Source organism: Solanum dulcamara, chromosome 7 (assembly GCF_947179165.1).
Source record: "Solanum dulcamara chromosome 7, daSolDulc1.2, whole genome shotgun sequence".
Lineage (NCBI taxonomy): Eukaryota > Viridiplantae > Streptophyta > Magnoliopsida > Solanales > Solanaceae > Solanum > Solanum dulcamara.
This window is the reverse complement of record NC_077243.1, coordinates 77,483,246-77,498,494: the sequence shown is the minus strand read 5'-3', so window position 1 is coordinate 77,498,494 and position 15,249 is coordinate 77,483,246. Positions and strand designations below refer to the sequence as shown.

General features: G+C 31.2%; 2 protein-coding genes across 3 annotated transcripts; one reads left to right on the top strand and one right to left on the bottom strand.

Annotated features, from left to right (window-relative positions):
• The first annotated feature begins 3,245 nt into the window (after positions 1–3,245).
• On the top strand, positions 3,246–5,296 carry LOC129894955 (uncharacterized). Its single transcript, XM_055970553.1, has 2 exons — positions 3,246–4,125; positions 4,769–5,296. The coding sequence occupies exons 1-2, from the start codon at positions 3,381–3,383 to the stop codon at positions 5,080–5,082; spliced, it is 1,059 nt and encodes a 352-aa protein (XP_055826528.1). The 5' UTR covers positions 3,246–3,380; the 3' UTR covers positions 5,083–5,296.
• A 711-nt stretch (positions 5,297–6,007) lies between these two features.
• Positions 6,008–14,468, bottom strand: LOC129895749 (sphingosine kinase 1-like). 2 transcript variants are annotated; one of them, XM_055971511.1, is made up of 10 exons: positions 14,012–14,468; positions 11,241–11,363; positions 11,004–11,104; positions 10,066–10,138; positions 8,741–8,827; positions 8,543–8,620; positions 8,337–8,407; positions 7,855–8,124; positions 6,971–7,093; positions 6,008–6,403 (listed from the first exon to the last, which is right to left on the bottom strand). In XM_055971511.1, exons 1-10 carry the CDS (start codon positions 14,343–14,345, stop codon positions 6,203–6,205), a joined length of 1,461 nt encoding a protein of 486 aa, XP_055827486.1. In that variant the 5' UTR covers positions 14,346–14,468; the 3' UTR covers positions 6,008–6,202. The 2 variants fall into 2 exon arrangements, with proteins under 2 accessions (XP_055827486.1, XP_055827487.1); XM_055971512.1 differs by lacking the exon at positions 6,971–7,093.
• Positions 14,469–15,249: the final 781 nt, after the last annotated feature.

Genomic DNA, 15,249 nt, shown 5'->3' with positions numbered 1-15,249 from the left:
TGTCCCTTATGCACTTTCATCACCATTCTCTCTTCAATTATGGAGCACTATTTTTTAATCTCCTTTTCTTCTTATTTATAATTTTTTCCACGCTTCAACTACTTTTGTTGTTGTTTTGTGTTTGTTCACAATCATGTTCTTTTGTTGTATTTGAATCCAATTTTTATTTGCCTATACATTCTAAAAGTTTGAGCCAAAAAGAAAAAGGAATAACAACTTTTTGAGCCAAATGAAAATAATAAAAATTAGTAACACACACACACTTTAAGCATTGCTCTAACATATATAGTCATTATAATTTTATCTCCAATTAATTATGTCATCAATCAGCTAAAAACTTTAGTTAATATACTTTCTTACTTTAATTTGTGTATAATTAGTTAATATACTTTCTTACTTTAATTTGTGGTAGTTGATTTGCTAGGTAATGAGTGGAATGGAAAATAGTCAAAGGAAAATTTCTCTTAATTTTTTTTGAGTAATTAATTTGTATATATTTATGTAGTAAATAATATTATTAATGCATTTAACATGTTGTAGCTGATTATTTATCTTATATAATTTTGAATTAGTAATATTATTTATTATAATTAATTATCAATCGATTGTTATTTTTTAGATGATTTGATTAATGTGTTAAAATTAATTATTTTATACTTATCGTTAAGTGTAAGTATTACATGTGATGAGATGTCAGGCAGCCATAAAATAGACGGTGCAAAACTTGCAAATGATTTGCCATAATTGCTTAACGCAGATAATGAAATATTACGTACAAAAATAGCTAGGATTATTTAAGGAAGGTAAAAATCAAATCGATCAATAAATTAAATCAAAAAAATGTTATTTAGTTATTGTTATTGGGTTATTGGATTAATAGGTTTTAAATAATTTTATAAAAAAAATTATTGGGTTATTGGTTTGATATTGGTTTCTTAATATTGGGTTATTAGGTAAACTGATAACCCATTAAGACAATATTAATTTACTACATTACCCCTACATAAATTAAATATTAATATCAGTACTTTGTTGGTTACTACTACTTTTGACCTTTAGCATTCAATTCACATTATTGTTCTAGTTCTTTTATTTGTGTTACACTAGAATAATTCTTTTCATGTTAGTTACTATTGTTTCTATTTTATGAATATTCTATAAAGTTACATTATTGTCTTGTCACACCGTTGTTGGAGAAGTTATATAATTATTTTATGAGAATTTTCTCATTGGTTAAACTGAAAACCGCACTATTAAGGACCAAAAACTTATAAATCGAAAATCGATAAAAAAAATATCTTATAGAGTTGGTTATTGGTTTAGCGTATTTACAAATCGAAAATCGATAAACCGAAACGATAATATATAAAACCGAACTGACCGATGCACACAACTTACGGTCCTTTTATTCTTGATTAGAGATTTTAAAATTGAACGTCATGTATGGAAAAAAATATTGTTAGAAATTATTTCCCTTTAAATAGATTTTACCTGATTCAAAGACAAATTAATAAAAGATAATATAAATATATGTCGAATAAAAAAATATTATGGGCACTATATTGGTGACTGCTTCCTTGACTCGACTCACATGAAAAAAAATTATTTTTAAAAAAAAATCACCGAATCTGCTAGATTTATACATTTAAATTATAAATTTTGAACGTAAATCTAAATTAATTGAATTTTAAAATAATACCTAAAAAGATATAGAATTAAAGTTAGTCCATTAATTAAATTCTTCGTACTTGTTGGACCAAAAATGTCACCTTCAATGTAATTTTATTAAGTTTCTTTCTTTTAATTGCCCTTTTTCTTCAATTCATTTCTTTTCTTTTCCTTTCTTTTTTCTACAATTTAAATTATACGTATTAAACATATATACTGAGTAATTTGTTTTTACATTTAACGGAACCTACAAAAAATCATGTTGATAACAAAATCAGAATTTGTTTGAATTTGCTTGGTATAAACAACAAATCGATACAATTAACTTATTTTTCTTCGACTAAATATTAAACTAGATTGAACCATGAATATCTCAAGAGTGAAGTTATAAGTCTATCAAGGAGTTTAACATAGCTCAGTAACTTTACAACAACAATAACATACCTAATATAATTTAATGCATAATATTGAAAGGTAAATTAAATGATATTACAATTTTATTTCAGAACTATTTAGTGTTATTCTTTACGTGAATCGATCCCTTATTTTGTTTGATGACCCATGTTTATCATATGACTCTAAAATCCTTTTTTATTCCTTAATCAACCAAATTGTTTTAAAAAATAATTAGAACAAAGATAATACTAGTAGTTCTTTGTATTTTGTTTGACCAATGTGCACAAAAAGGCAAATTGTCGGCTAGAAGGCAGCCAACCAGAAGTCGGTCCACATAATATCGGCGCAGCCATAGCTACGGCCCACGGCTTCCCAAATAATGCTACACAGCTTCCGCCCACTAAACCGTTTATTTTAAATTTGACTTGTTCAATGCTAAATTAATAATTATATACAAAATATAAATTTATTTTTTTATGACAAATATAAAACTTAGGTTAAAGCTAACAAAAAATTTCTCATTTTATCCAATTTTCCTAGTTAAGAAGCCATTATGACATATTTAATGTTTATAAAAATTGAAATTGATCTTAATTAACATAAAATAACTAGTTGAAAGTATGAGAATTGCATAACACATATTGTACGTTCAAGTCTGTCAATTAAAGCATGGATAACATAATTTGAAATCCAACATTAGTAAATCTAAAATAGAAATAAACTTTAAGCGTAATTTAATGCCAAAAACTTATATAAATTGTGAGAATTGTCCAAAATCATAAAGAGATATATTTTAGTTTACAAGGGGAAGATTATTTAAGATTATAAAAAAAATATTATCCGACTCCTAAGACTAGATGTCGAGCTCTAATACCTCTTCACATGTCAAAATTTGACATTAACCTGATATCAAATAAATAATAAATTAAGATGAATCTGACTTTAATTATCATATCGTGATTAAAAAAATCAACCTACACTAAAAATCCATGCATGAATGAAGTAACATAATTATCGTTAATGAATAACCATAATCGAATGTTTTATATATCTTTTCAATATGTTTAAATTATTAATTATTATAATTTATAACTTTTTTATGTAATTTTAAAACATATAATAGATAAAAAAAAAAAGCTAAAATAAATAAATTAAAATTTTTGAAATACCTTTAAATAGTTGTAACTCCTTTCTCTCTCTCAACAAACTCTACAATTTCAATCTTCACTCTAAAATTCTCACACACAACAACCATTTTTCATCTGAAAAAATTCACAATCACAAAGCTTAGAATTATCAAACAAAGTCAAAGAAAAATGGAATCATCGACGAGCAATTTGATGTTAACGATGAAAGTTCTGTTAATTTCAATCGGAGCGATTTCTTCAGTCATTGCAATTAAATCCTCTGTTCCATTGATTTTATATGAATTTCCTACGATTTGGATCGGTTTGATTTCATGGCTGAAGCCGCCGTACCTTTACGTTTTACTCAACGGTATAATCATCATCATCGCCGCTACGTCTCGATCAAACAGTAAGGAACAACATTCCGGCGAGCAATCGCAGTCGTTAATTTCTGCCGGAACGCCTCCGGTGCCGGAAAATTTGGTAGCGATTTCCAGATCTAAAATATCGGAGTACGCGCCTGAACTGATAGATGAACTGCCGGAGGAGGTTTTTGAAGTCAAATACGCGTCCTCAACCTTTCAACACTTCGACTATCAATCGGAGCCGTTAATTTATTCCGGAACGCCTCCGGTGCACTCAGATTTGGTAGCAATTTCCAGATCTAAGTTGTCTGAGTACGCGACTGAACCGGAGGTGTTTGAAGAGAAGACTGAACCGGTAATTGAACCGCCAGGGGTGGTTGAAGTCAAGTCTGTGGTGGCTGTGATGAATGAAGACGAAGGTGAAAATGATGAATTTGTTATTTCGAATTCGGTTTTTAAGCCGTTGCCTGAAGTCGAAACCGAGCTAATTCAACAGCTAGCGACTGAGAAACCTCTGGTTTCTTCCAGGTTCAGTCACCGGAAACCGCTGATGAGGACGAGTCCTGAAGGTATGAAAAACTCTCACATTTTTACTACATTCGTTTGTTCCAATTGATCACCCAAACACATAATAAGCGTTTATTACGTATATAAGTAGTAAAGCCTTGCGGATATTTTACTTGAAATTGATTAGTATAATTTTTAAAATGAAATGTTTTATCATTTATTAATAACTTATCTATGTCATGAATGTTTGAAAAAATTCATATATAAGCTTTTTAAAAATTTGCAAACATATCTAATAAGAACAAAAGATACAGTATAACGTGTATTAAAAATATATTTAAAATATCTTAATTTTTTGAATTTCATATATGAACTATCATGTATATAATTTAAATTATCACCAAATAATTATCGAAACTTATCATATGTTTGAATTTAATACCTGAAATTTCACTTAGAAAAAGTAAATCATCGATAGTTCAGATAGAAAGCTAACATAAATATAATTTAGTTATAAAATTTAAAAAAATTAAGATATTTTAAATATATTTTTGATAGTTAAACTCTTAGATATTCAATTGAAATTGATTATAGTTCAAACATATACATATATGTACTTGTCAAATTTAAAGATGGTCGATGTATTCCGCCTATCTTTTCGATCTTCTATTTAAGGCTAATTTCGTAAATAATTGAACTTTTCAGGGGTGAAATCACTGAAGGTAGCAAGAGTAAAGAGGCAAGAGACATTAGAGAGCACATGGAAGAAGATAACAGAAGGGCGTCACGTGCCTCTCACGAGACACCTGAACAAGTTAGACATATGGCAACATCAGAATCAAAACCGGGGAAATGAATCCCCGGTTCAAAACATGAAAAAAGCACTTGAACCGTCACCGAGTCAGGACGAGCTGAACCGGAGAGTCGAAGCATTCATAAAAAAATTCAATGAAGAAATGAGATTACAAAGAGAACAGTCATTACAAAAATACATGGAGATGATTAATCGTGGAGTTTAAGTTAGTTAAGCAATTTATACTTTTTTAATATTTTTTTTCAACAAAAGAAAGATTTATTTTTTATTTTTTGTGAATGTATATATATAATAGGGGGGAAAATAGTGCAAATAGGAGCTAAAGTTTGTGAATATAGTATTATAAAATGTCCTTATTGAAGAGTACTATTAAACTTGGGATAAATGAAAACTCAAATAATAATTAGATTTTGGAAGGATGCACAAATATCATAGTGTTAAGAGTTAATTACATCTTATTCCTATTTTTTTTTCAAATTATAAAAATTTCTTAAATTTGATGAAATTCGGATACATTCCAAAACGTTTTGATACATCGCATAAAGTGATGTATCCGATCGATTCATCGCGTAAAAGTGATGTATCCAACTTATTGATACATCACGTAAAGTGATGTATCCGACGGATATATTGCGTAAAGTGATGTATCTGACGTCTCGAATAAGGATTTTCGTAAGTTTTTCAAATAGTAGGGAATTTTAGAAAATGTGATAAAATAAGTTGTGTATTTAGATAATTTTTCCTTGTATTTTTTCCTCTATTTCAATTCGTTTGTTTGATTTTAATTTTATATGAAATATAAAAAAGTAATAAAGAAAAATATGTAAAATGTATCAAAATATCTTTAAATTTGTTTTGTCTTAAACATGTCTCCAAAAAAGTATTTTGTTAGAAAAAAATAACTTTGAACAAATTAAAACGAATGGAAGTATATATTTTCGCAATTTTCAAGTCAAATTTTTCTGCCCACCAAAAATGTTGCTTCTGTGGTGAATATGAAAATGGAGGCCATGATGTAGGGCCCGACCCGATTTGGAGATGAAGCTTAAATCAAGCGGAAGGTCGTTCGTTACTCGTTAGGTATACAAACAAAAAATCTCATATCAATAGTTGAAAAGAAAAGGAAGTTACACTAATCATCGATGGTTGTAGTTTTTAGCCAAAATCAAAAAAAGTAATACATTATACACCACGATAAGTTTTCATACTTCTTTATTCTTTCTTTTTATTTACCCTTTATTTTCATCATAGTATATACATGACTTTTTTTAATCACACAAAAAAAAACAAAAAAAAATTTCTCCTCCAAGAAAAATAAAAGCCTTTTAAGAAATGGTACTAGGAGAAAACATAGTAGCCAACCCTTGATCTATTTTTATATGGAGCTTCTCATATGTCATCAATGTCTTGTAATTGGACTTGTAAGTTCCTTTACCTCTTGCAAGAACCTCACCATCTACATCTATAATCCCTTCTTTTGATGGATCATCTAACTGTGTGCCAGGCTCCAGAACAAACGATTTAACCTGTAATTGTTTTACAATAATCAAAAATCTTATTTTTATGTTCGAATAAATCATAAACCATGCAAATTATCAGTAATTTCAAACACATCACATGTGAACATGCATGGGTTTACATTGAGACATACATGATTAACTAACTAAAAGTGATGTAGCTACTTGAACACCCTTAATCGAAAAATTATATTGTACATATAGAAAATAATACCGCATATATAGGTCAAAAACAACTTTTTATAAATATATACTAAAGTTTTGAACAACCTTAACAAAATTCCTAGTTTAGCCACTGGTCATGGTATCAGAGCAGGAAAGAGATGTGGTGTTCATATCTCATCGTCACACCAAAATCAAACGATATTTCATGTGTTTGGTCTATGAACAAGAATCAGCACAACATATGAGGGGGCGTGTTGAGACAAATTAAATAACTAATTAAACGAAATAATGTTGATGTATTTCAATAAGTAACAACAAAACGTAGTACTAATTGAAAGAGAGGAAGTTTTCTTAAGAGATGAGAGCTTGCAAAATGGAAGCTAACTTAGAAGGTTGAAACAACAACTCTACCTTGAAGTACAAGACATATGCTGATTTTACATGGCCGCCTTTGTTTAACTTGGTCATCAACGATAGCAACGTTAACTTTGGGCAATCCTTTATCACAACCAAGTCCAAGTAACCATCCGAAAACTGCAAAAGTGCCAAGGTATAATGCACATATTGAAAGTGAAAAAATTTGCAGCTTAGCACTCCTGAAGAAATTACAATGAGAAAGTGATTGGCTATATGGATAGGCTAGTGTGGATTCGACAAAATCCATCCTCTAGGGGTTCATGCTGCAAGGCGGTTAGATTTCAAAGAATTTGAATAAGCCCTACAAGGTGAAAAGTAGAATCAGGCCTATTCCCGAAATGCCTCTCTAGATATTCCTCAATGTCCCGGCTATTCACAGAGCGTGAGAAGCAGGTGATTTAATCATTTGTTTCTGGAAGAAATCGGAGAATTTTTGGGAATCCTACAAGATCCGTTCATTCTTTTTCCTCTGATAGATAGTCAGAACTTCATCTAGGTGTACGTTGAAATGAAAGATTTGTACGAATTCAAATCCACAGAGGCCATTCTATCGAGTGTAAGCAGCAGAGATGGAAATAGTAAAATCAAAAGAGGTAACAATTTAGGTTTTTTGATAAGTAAAAGATGTACTAAAAGGTTAGTTTGGTGCACTAAGCTCCCGCAATGGGCGAGGTCAGGGGAAGGGCGGACCACAAAGGCCTATTGTACGCAATTTTACCCTGCATTTCTGCAAGAGTTGATTTCCAAAGCTCAAACCCGTGAACTTCTGGTAACATGAAAGCAACTTTACTAGTTACGCCAAGGCTCCCCTTCAAGTAAAAGATGTACTAATAGTAATACGTAATAATTAAGTTATGTTCAAAGCAACAAAAACCAACCTTCGCATCAGGTGCCGCGAGAGCATCTTCACCTCCCCAAGGTACATTATGAAGCCAAACTGATACAAATGGCCCCTCAATCTTACGGTTGAATTCCTTCATGTGAAAAGCGGGACCACAATATCCCTTGTGCTGAACAAAACTCAATTTAACTTCAGTAATAGTTTCACCTTCCAGGTCAGCTGGTTCTCCAAAAGTTTCATATCCTGGTGCAGCCACAAATTTTATACAACCATTGTACCTCCTAAGGCAGAATATTCGTTGCATTGCCTGGCCAAATAGTGTCAGACTAGAGATTAAGGAGCATAATATGATGCTTTAAAGGCAAACCGTGTATTCAAGGTACCCCGTACCACTGCCTTAAATGACTGTGAGTTGTCATGCCATCAAATATGATGATACGAACGAAATCCAACTTGACATTTCGAGTTTTAATGTAAAAAATAATCACAGAACTCAAGGGAAACAGACGTGAAACATACATAATAATCTATTCGAGCACTACCCATCCATCTATACTTCTCAGACTCGATATCAATATCAGCTATAAGACCTGGAAAACAAGAAATCTTCAGAGTCGATATAAATATCAGCTAATTGTCTATTCTTATTCATTAAGTACTTAATTATAGGACAAAACTCAAATCAATGTTGGTGAAACCACAGGAAAGAATGGAAGATGTAATACCCCAAGCGAGCATCAGCACACTGAAAAACCTGTTCTGCTCCTGTGAAATAGTAGCTACATCTAGTGATTGCTTGTGCCCTGCAAGAAACGAAGCGTGCAAAGAAATCTTCTTAGCCTTATTTGAGAAAGAAAGAGTAACTGAAACTTCACCTTGCAGAAACCACAGGTTTTTTCTTCCAAAAGCCTAGTATTCTCCACCTCTAATAATAGCAAGTGTTGCATTGGCCACGGTACAAGATAGACCAACAGCATCTAGAAGAGACTTTGCCATGCCATTTCCGGTGCCTGTATTAACATATATGACACACAATTATAAAGACACTGAAAGGGTTTCTACATACCAAGCTTTTACTAAAAGTTACTAACCAACGACCATGCCAATCACACTGTCAAAGAATCAACCAAAAGCCAATGATGTCAATGGCACATATAAACCAAAAATCATTAGACATCGAAGTAGCACTGTGTTCACAAGTTAGAGCGAAATATCTTCAAACAGTTAAAACTAGTTTACCAGGATTTGATGTGTAGTGGAATTAAGACACATTAGCTTGGTGCATTCCTTTTGTTGAAAGTACAGACCTTGATTAAACGAGAGTTATGTTTTAAATATTGGTGTCCGCACATTCAGGACATCCAATTATATGTTGAGATATTATCGTCAATAAATTAATTATGATTGCAAACCTTAATTCTAATATATATACTTTTGAAAACTATCACTTAGTACATTAGAAAAACAATTCATAAATCACGGATCTTATGTAATGTGGTTTCCAAGGCATTAACAACTTATGACAATTAAAGAAAACCAGGCCCAATGCCAAAGTGAAAAAATGTCGAATTCCAGTGATAAGAACGATCTTAAAACATGGGCCAAACAGTAGCCCATAAAAACTGCAATGTAGGCAATATTACACTCCTAATTCCACTCTACAAACAACAGCATGCATGATGTGATTGATATAAGAGTTTGGTCTCCCACCAGTCACCATATAAACTAAAACTAGTATGAAACAACAGACGAAAGCTTAAAATTGATCCATTCTCAGCCTCTATATATGATCGATTAGTTGCACCATCAGTTTCTTCCTGGAAAAGATTACGTATCATCTTACTTATCCTTAAATGTCCTTGAGGTGAAAGGATTGTTTAGTTGAAACTAATGTTTTCTTGTTGGAACAAGTTGCTTCATCTCTGACTTACATATCTGTAAATGCTCATTTAAGATTTATTTTTTTATATTTGCTGACACGGCATGTGTTAGAGAATGTCTAGCCTACATGTACAGGTAATAGAAACGTGTAGCAGCACGTCATACCTTTCATTACTTGTATGATAATTATAAGTGAGTAATAGTCCAGTAGTTTAGAAATTCATTAATATTATTAGTATATAAACATGTAAGCAAACTGGCTATGTAACTAACAAAATTACTCTATATCAAGAAGCTAATCAAAATATGCAAAAACCAGCTTAGTGTTTATCAAAAGGAAAATAGCAATAAAGGAAAGGAGACAAACCTGCAGGTACTACTCCAAGAGGCATCTTTATTGCAGAATCCCAATCCTCCCTTTCAAGTAGTCCATTAACTACCTACTAAAGTTGAAAAAAGAGAAAGTGTGACCTTGAGGGATCACTCATATGTTTATTATCCATTTACTACAAAAAAACATTTGAGCCTAAGCATATCATGCTCATGAACCAGCTACTTTTTCTTTTATGCATCCGTAGTGTTAGTATGGATATGAAGTGAAAAACTACATAGTAATGTACATGTTCTCTAACATTGATCTTTTGATTGCTTTTCCCTAAGTTGAAAATCCTATTGGCCTTCTTTAAAAATAATTTTCATTGATGAGATCGCTTTCATTTTGAACTTGTTAACAACAACAACAACATACCCAGTGTGATCCACATGTTGGGTTTGCCGAGAGTAGGATATACGCAAACCTTACCCTATCCTTTGTGGGTAGATAAGTTGTTTCCTATAGACCTTTGGCTCGAAAGAAAAGAGAAATTTGAAGCATGGTAGCACAAAAATATTTTGAACTTGTAAGAATCTTGAAAATCAATTTGCTTAAATGTCCAGTGATACCCTTTCTCTTACATTGATTATAATAAAAGGTTCATGTTTGAGCCCCGATTTTGGAATCACAGTTGATCAATCGATGTCTTGAAAAGAACTATCATCACCAGGAAGGAGAAAGCGTTACATGTATCTATGATACTTTCATCTTTGACATCTTTTTATGGGAATTGTATTTTAAGTAAAAAAAACATCTATTGAGTTTTATAACTAGAGAGCATAACGCCAATCCACAAACAAGTAAAGCCCTTCCCTTGTCAAGTATATGATGACAGAATCTCTTGAGCATAGTTGTTCAACTATGACTGTGCAAATGCAAAAAGACAATAGGCTTGACCAAATAACAAATAAAAATAGGCAGCAATAACCTACCTCAACCAAAATTCCATCCCCGCTGACACAAACAATTCCATCATATCTCAGAATATCCAATGATTTTGCAACTTCCTTTGCATGTAACTGATATTTAGTTTCTAAGGACAAAAGTTAAGAATAAAAATCATGACACAGACTGAAAAATCATTTAATAAACAATAACTAGAAGCATATAGCAATCTTATTTTACAAAAAAACTAGAAACGTATAGAAAGAAAATTCAACGCTGCTAACCTTGCACTGTATAGTCGATATTTGCATCGTCAAGTAGTGGCTTTACACTGTCAATAAAAATCTTTGATGCAGATCTCTTTCCGCCATAAGGATTCACAAACACAAAAAGTCTCTTTGGACGACCTGAAATTCCATAAAGTCACATATCCCATATCCATCATAAAAGATTCAGGAAAGTAAAAAAATAATTACAAAGGCAACCATGATAAGGAGAACACTATCAATAGTTATGATTTTACTATTGTTGAAAGCTACTGAATCGATTACTTTAAACTATAATCAGAGTGAAGCATGCCTGAAATGTTTCTTTCTTCTGAGAGAAATCAACTTAGCTAAAGAGATCACGGTATGTTTAAGAACAAAGCGATAATGGAGAATCAGCTTGTCAACCTCTCTTTTCAAACATTAATTACATAATATTTGCTAGTGGGATGTCTCATATTTCATGTTCAATCATAAAATTAGATCATGCCTTAAGACAGAAGTAAAGAAAAATTCTCAATTGGAAAAACAGTTAACTTATATGGGCAGCCCCGTGCACGAAGCATCCTGCATCTATGCAGGGTCGGGGAAAGGGCTGCAACCCCACTTGCAATTTTAAAATAAAATAAGGAATTTGATTCAAACGTCAAAAAGATCTAAATCCAGTTCACTTGAAATCGATAGTCAATCCTACTTCCGATTATCTCCACATAACAAACCATTGACCGATATTCAGACGCAGGTAACTGTCTTCAACTGTCAACCAATGGATATATTAATACATTTTTAAGTTGAGAGAACTCTAATCCTAGAAATTCCTATAGCTTTTCTGAACTTATATTATCATTGTGACTAGGAAATTAGGCATCCAGGAATACATATTGTCATTTTGTTGGAATTAAGGTAAAATTTCATAAATTTTGTAATTTAATTATACATTATCTTGATCCCAAATCTGCTTCACTCACTGTGCTAACCTCTGTACTTCATTGATCTCTTGTATTATGGCCTTAGCCAATATATTGGAACAATTAATGTGTACGAATAGAAGATAATGATACCGTATGTATGCTTTCATATACAAGTAAAGAGATTTTGCATACTCTGTCTCTTCATTTGCAATTTAAACAAATTACCATTCAACGTGCTCATGAGACTTCTAATTACAACTACAACTACATACCCAATATAATCCCACAAGTGGGGTCTGGCGAGGGTAGGAAGTACGCAGACTTTACCCCTACCTCATGAGACTTCTAACTATTTGTACATAATCCATATAGTTGTTTTCACTTAAGAAAGCAGAGATCAACTCAGCTATTTTCTGGAGTTACTATTCAGTAATATACCAACCAGATATTTATTCATATATAGTACATTAAATTTTTACTACTTTTTTCAATTCTATTAGCATTTTTAATAAATATAAGCACACATTTTTACCAAAATCATAGCCACTTTCCTCCATGAATCTAAGCTATATACTATATGTGTAGTTAATAACCTCTTTGTATACAAAGGACCCACACCCACATGTATTCAAGGGGTGTCTTGGTGGCTAGGTAAAAACTTCTTTATATATATATTGACTCCCTTTGGCTACTTCATGCTCATGGATCTTTACTCTATATTTTGACACTCTAAGTGAAAATCCTGGCTCCGCCACTACTTGTGACCAAACTCATAGCTTGTTTCAGTTAATGAGTTCACAATTAAATATTTAGACATATTTTATGATTTTTCTAGTACAAATACAGGATCTTCAACTCCTCATGTACCTGTATAAAAGTTAAGATTTTAACTTTTTGCATTGTTGTAGTATTTTAACCTATTATAGCATGTTATTTACTTTATTCTCAAGCTTTAACAGATTAGACATATTGTTCATAGTCACATGTTATAAGTGCACAAAAGTTGAACTCTAAAAGTTTATTCTGTAGCACCATTACTCAATAAAGTAGGTTCTCTTTCTAGTGCCATATTAAGTTGCAACTACTCAACAATAAAATAGAAGAACATCATCATATCACCCTGACCCAAGTATGTAGGCTAATGGTCAATAAAAGCGGATTGTGAACAATAATTTTTGATCTTTGCATTTTGTATATACAAAGGTAACTATGAACTGATTTGGATTCATTACATGATTAAATTCACAAGTAATCAACTGCTCCTCATTTTCCAATATCCTGCAGTCTACATCCTTGGTCCAAAAAAGCCAAATCGCTATGATGGATAAGCATAGATAATTCCGGAATTAGTTATACAAGGATTAGTATCATTAACGGGGTAAAATAAACAAAAATACCCTTCAAGTCCCTCAAACCTTTTTTCTATTAAATAAATTGAAGGTTATTTATGTAAATAGATAACTTTTTAGAAATTATGAAAATGCATATTATTTTATAAGAAAAAAATTCAAAAATATATACTTTTTGAAACTATTTATGTCACATAGCCCAATATACAATATTATACTTGAGGAATATTATTATATATAATGAATCAAACTTGTATAAAGTATATAATATTATATAAAAGGTGTTTTACATAAAAATGAGTTATATCATGTGTTTATACACAAAGTAGACATATCCCTTTAGTTTTAATATAAAAAACCAAACAATCAATCAATAATAAATAAAACCCGTATAATTAATATCAAACATAACTTATTTTCAAATTAAAACGATTGCTAAGTAATTTCTTCCTATTTGTTTTGTGAACTTCATGTAATTCAAAATACAAAATAAAAAGATGATCTTTTATATAAGTGTTTGAAAAATTACCAAGTGAATCAATGAACTCCTGAAGTTTTTGAGTCCAAATTCGAAGAGAAACCTCAGATAACATCTCCAAATTATAACTCCTGATCTTCACAGTAACTCCAGTGTTCCCGCTGCAGCAAATAATTCCACCTCCATCGTTCTCCTTAATAGCCCTAACTTTAATTTTAGTACCTTCGACGGTAAACCCGAGAACCTCTTTCTCAATCGACAAACAATTTTCCGTCCATCGGAGTATCCCTTCCTCCGCCGTGAAAGTCACCAGAGTTTCAACTCCGTTAACCCGAACCCGGTCCGATAGAACCGGAGCAACAGGAGTGGGGTTCGTTTTACCCATAATTTGGCTTGGATTAGTCTCAGTCTCTGTTGAACGTGGAGAACCATTATATATATAGATATTTAGAGGAAGCTTCTATTTGAATTGCAGGCATGAATTTTGTTGTTTCTTGCACTTCTTCTGATGATTGCTTAGTGACAGAGTAATGTATTTATTCTATTACATATATTGGTAATTATCTCTTGATTTTTTAAAATAGATAAATATTATTAGACAGCGTAATTATTTTTAGTATGATAGATAAGTAAATGTCGACGAAGAAAGTACAAGATACTGTAGAAGTAAAGTAAATATGTCATTCTTTATGTCATTATCTTATCTTGTTCATATTTATTATTTTCTCTATCTCATTTATGTGAAGTGTTTGGCTAAGCACACAACTTTAAAAATAAAATAGCAAATTAAAATCAAATTATTCTTGAATATAAAAAACATTATTCTTTTAGACAATAAATTGAGACAAAAAAAAGGTATGTAATACTATCCTCTTTTGCCTACAAGTTAAAGCTTCTCTTGTAACTTGTGTTTAATTAAATAAATTAAATCATCTCTAACACAGATAAAATAGCAAGTTAAAGTCGATTTATTTTTAAATATGAAAAAATATATTTTTTTAATGGTAAATTGATATTAATGGATATTTAATACTTAAATGTACGAGTTTGTTGTTTCTTGAACTTATGTTCTTTGTTGTCATAAAGTCACGCACAGTAATGAGACCTCACTAAATTTTGAGGCAATTTTTATCTAAATTAAATTATACATATTTATGTAGCTATAAATTATCTTATTGAAAATAAAATAACAAATTAAAGTCAAGTTATTCTTAAATGTAGAAAGCATCATTCTTTTTCAAATATTATATTGAGATAACCTACAAATTAAAGCTTCTTTTTGGATGCAC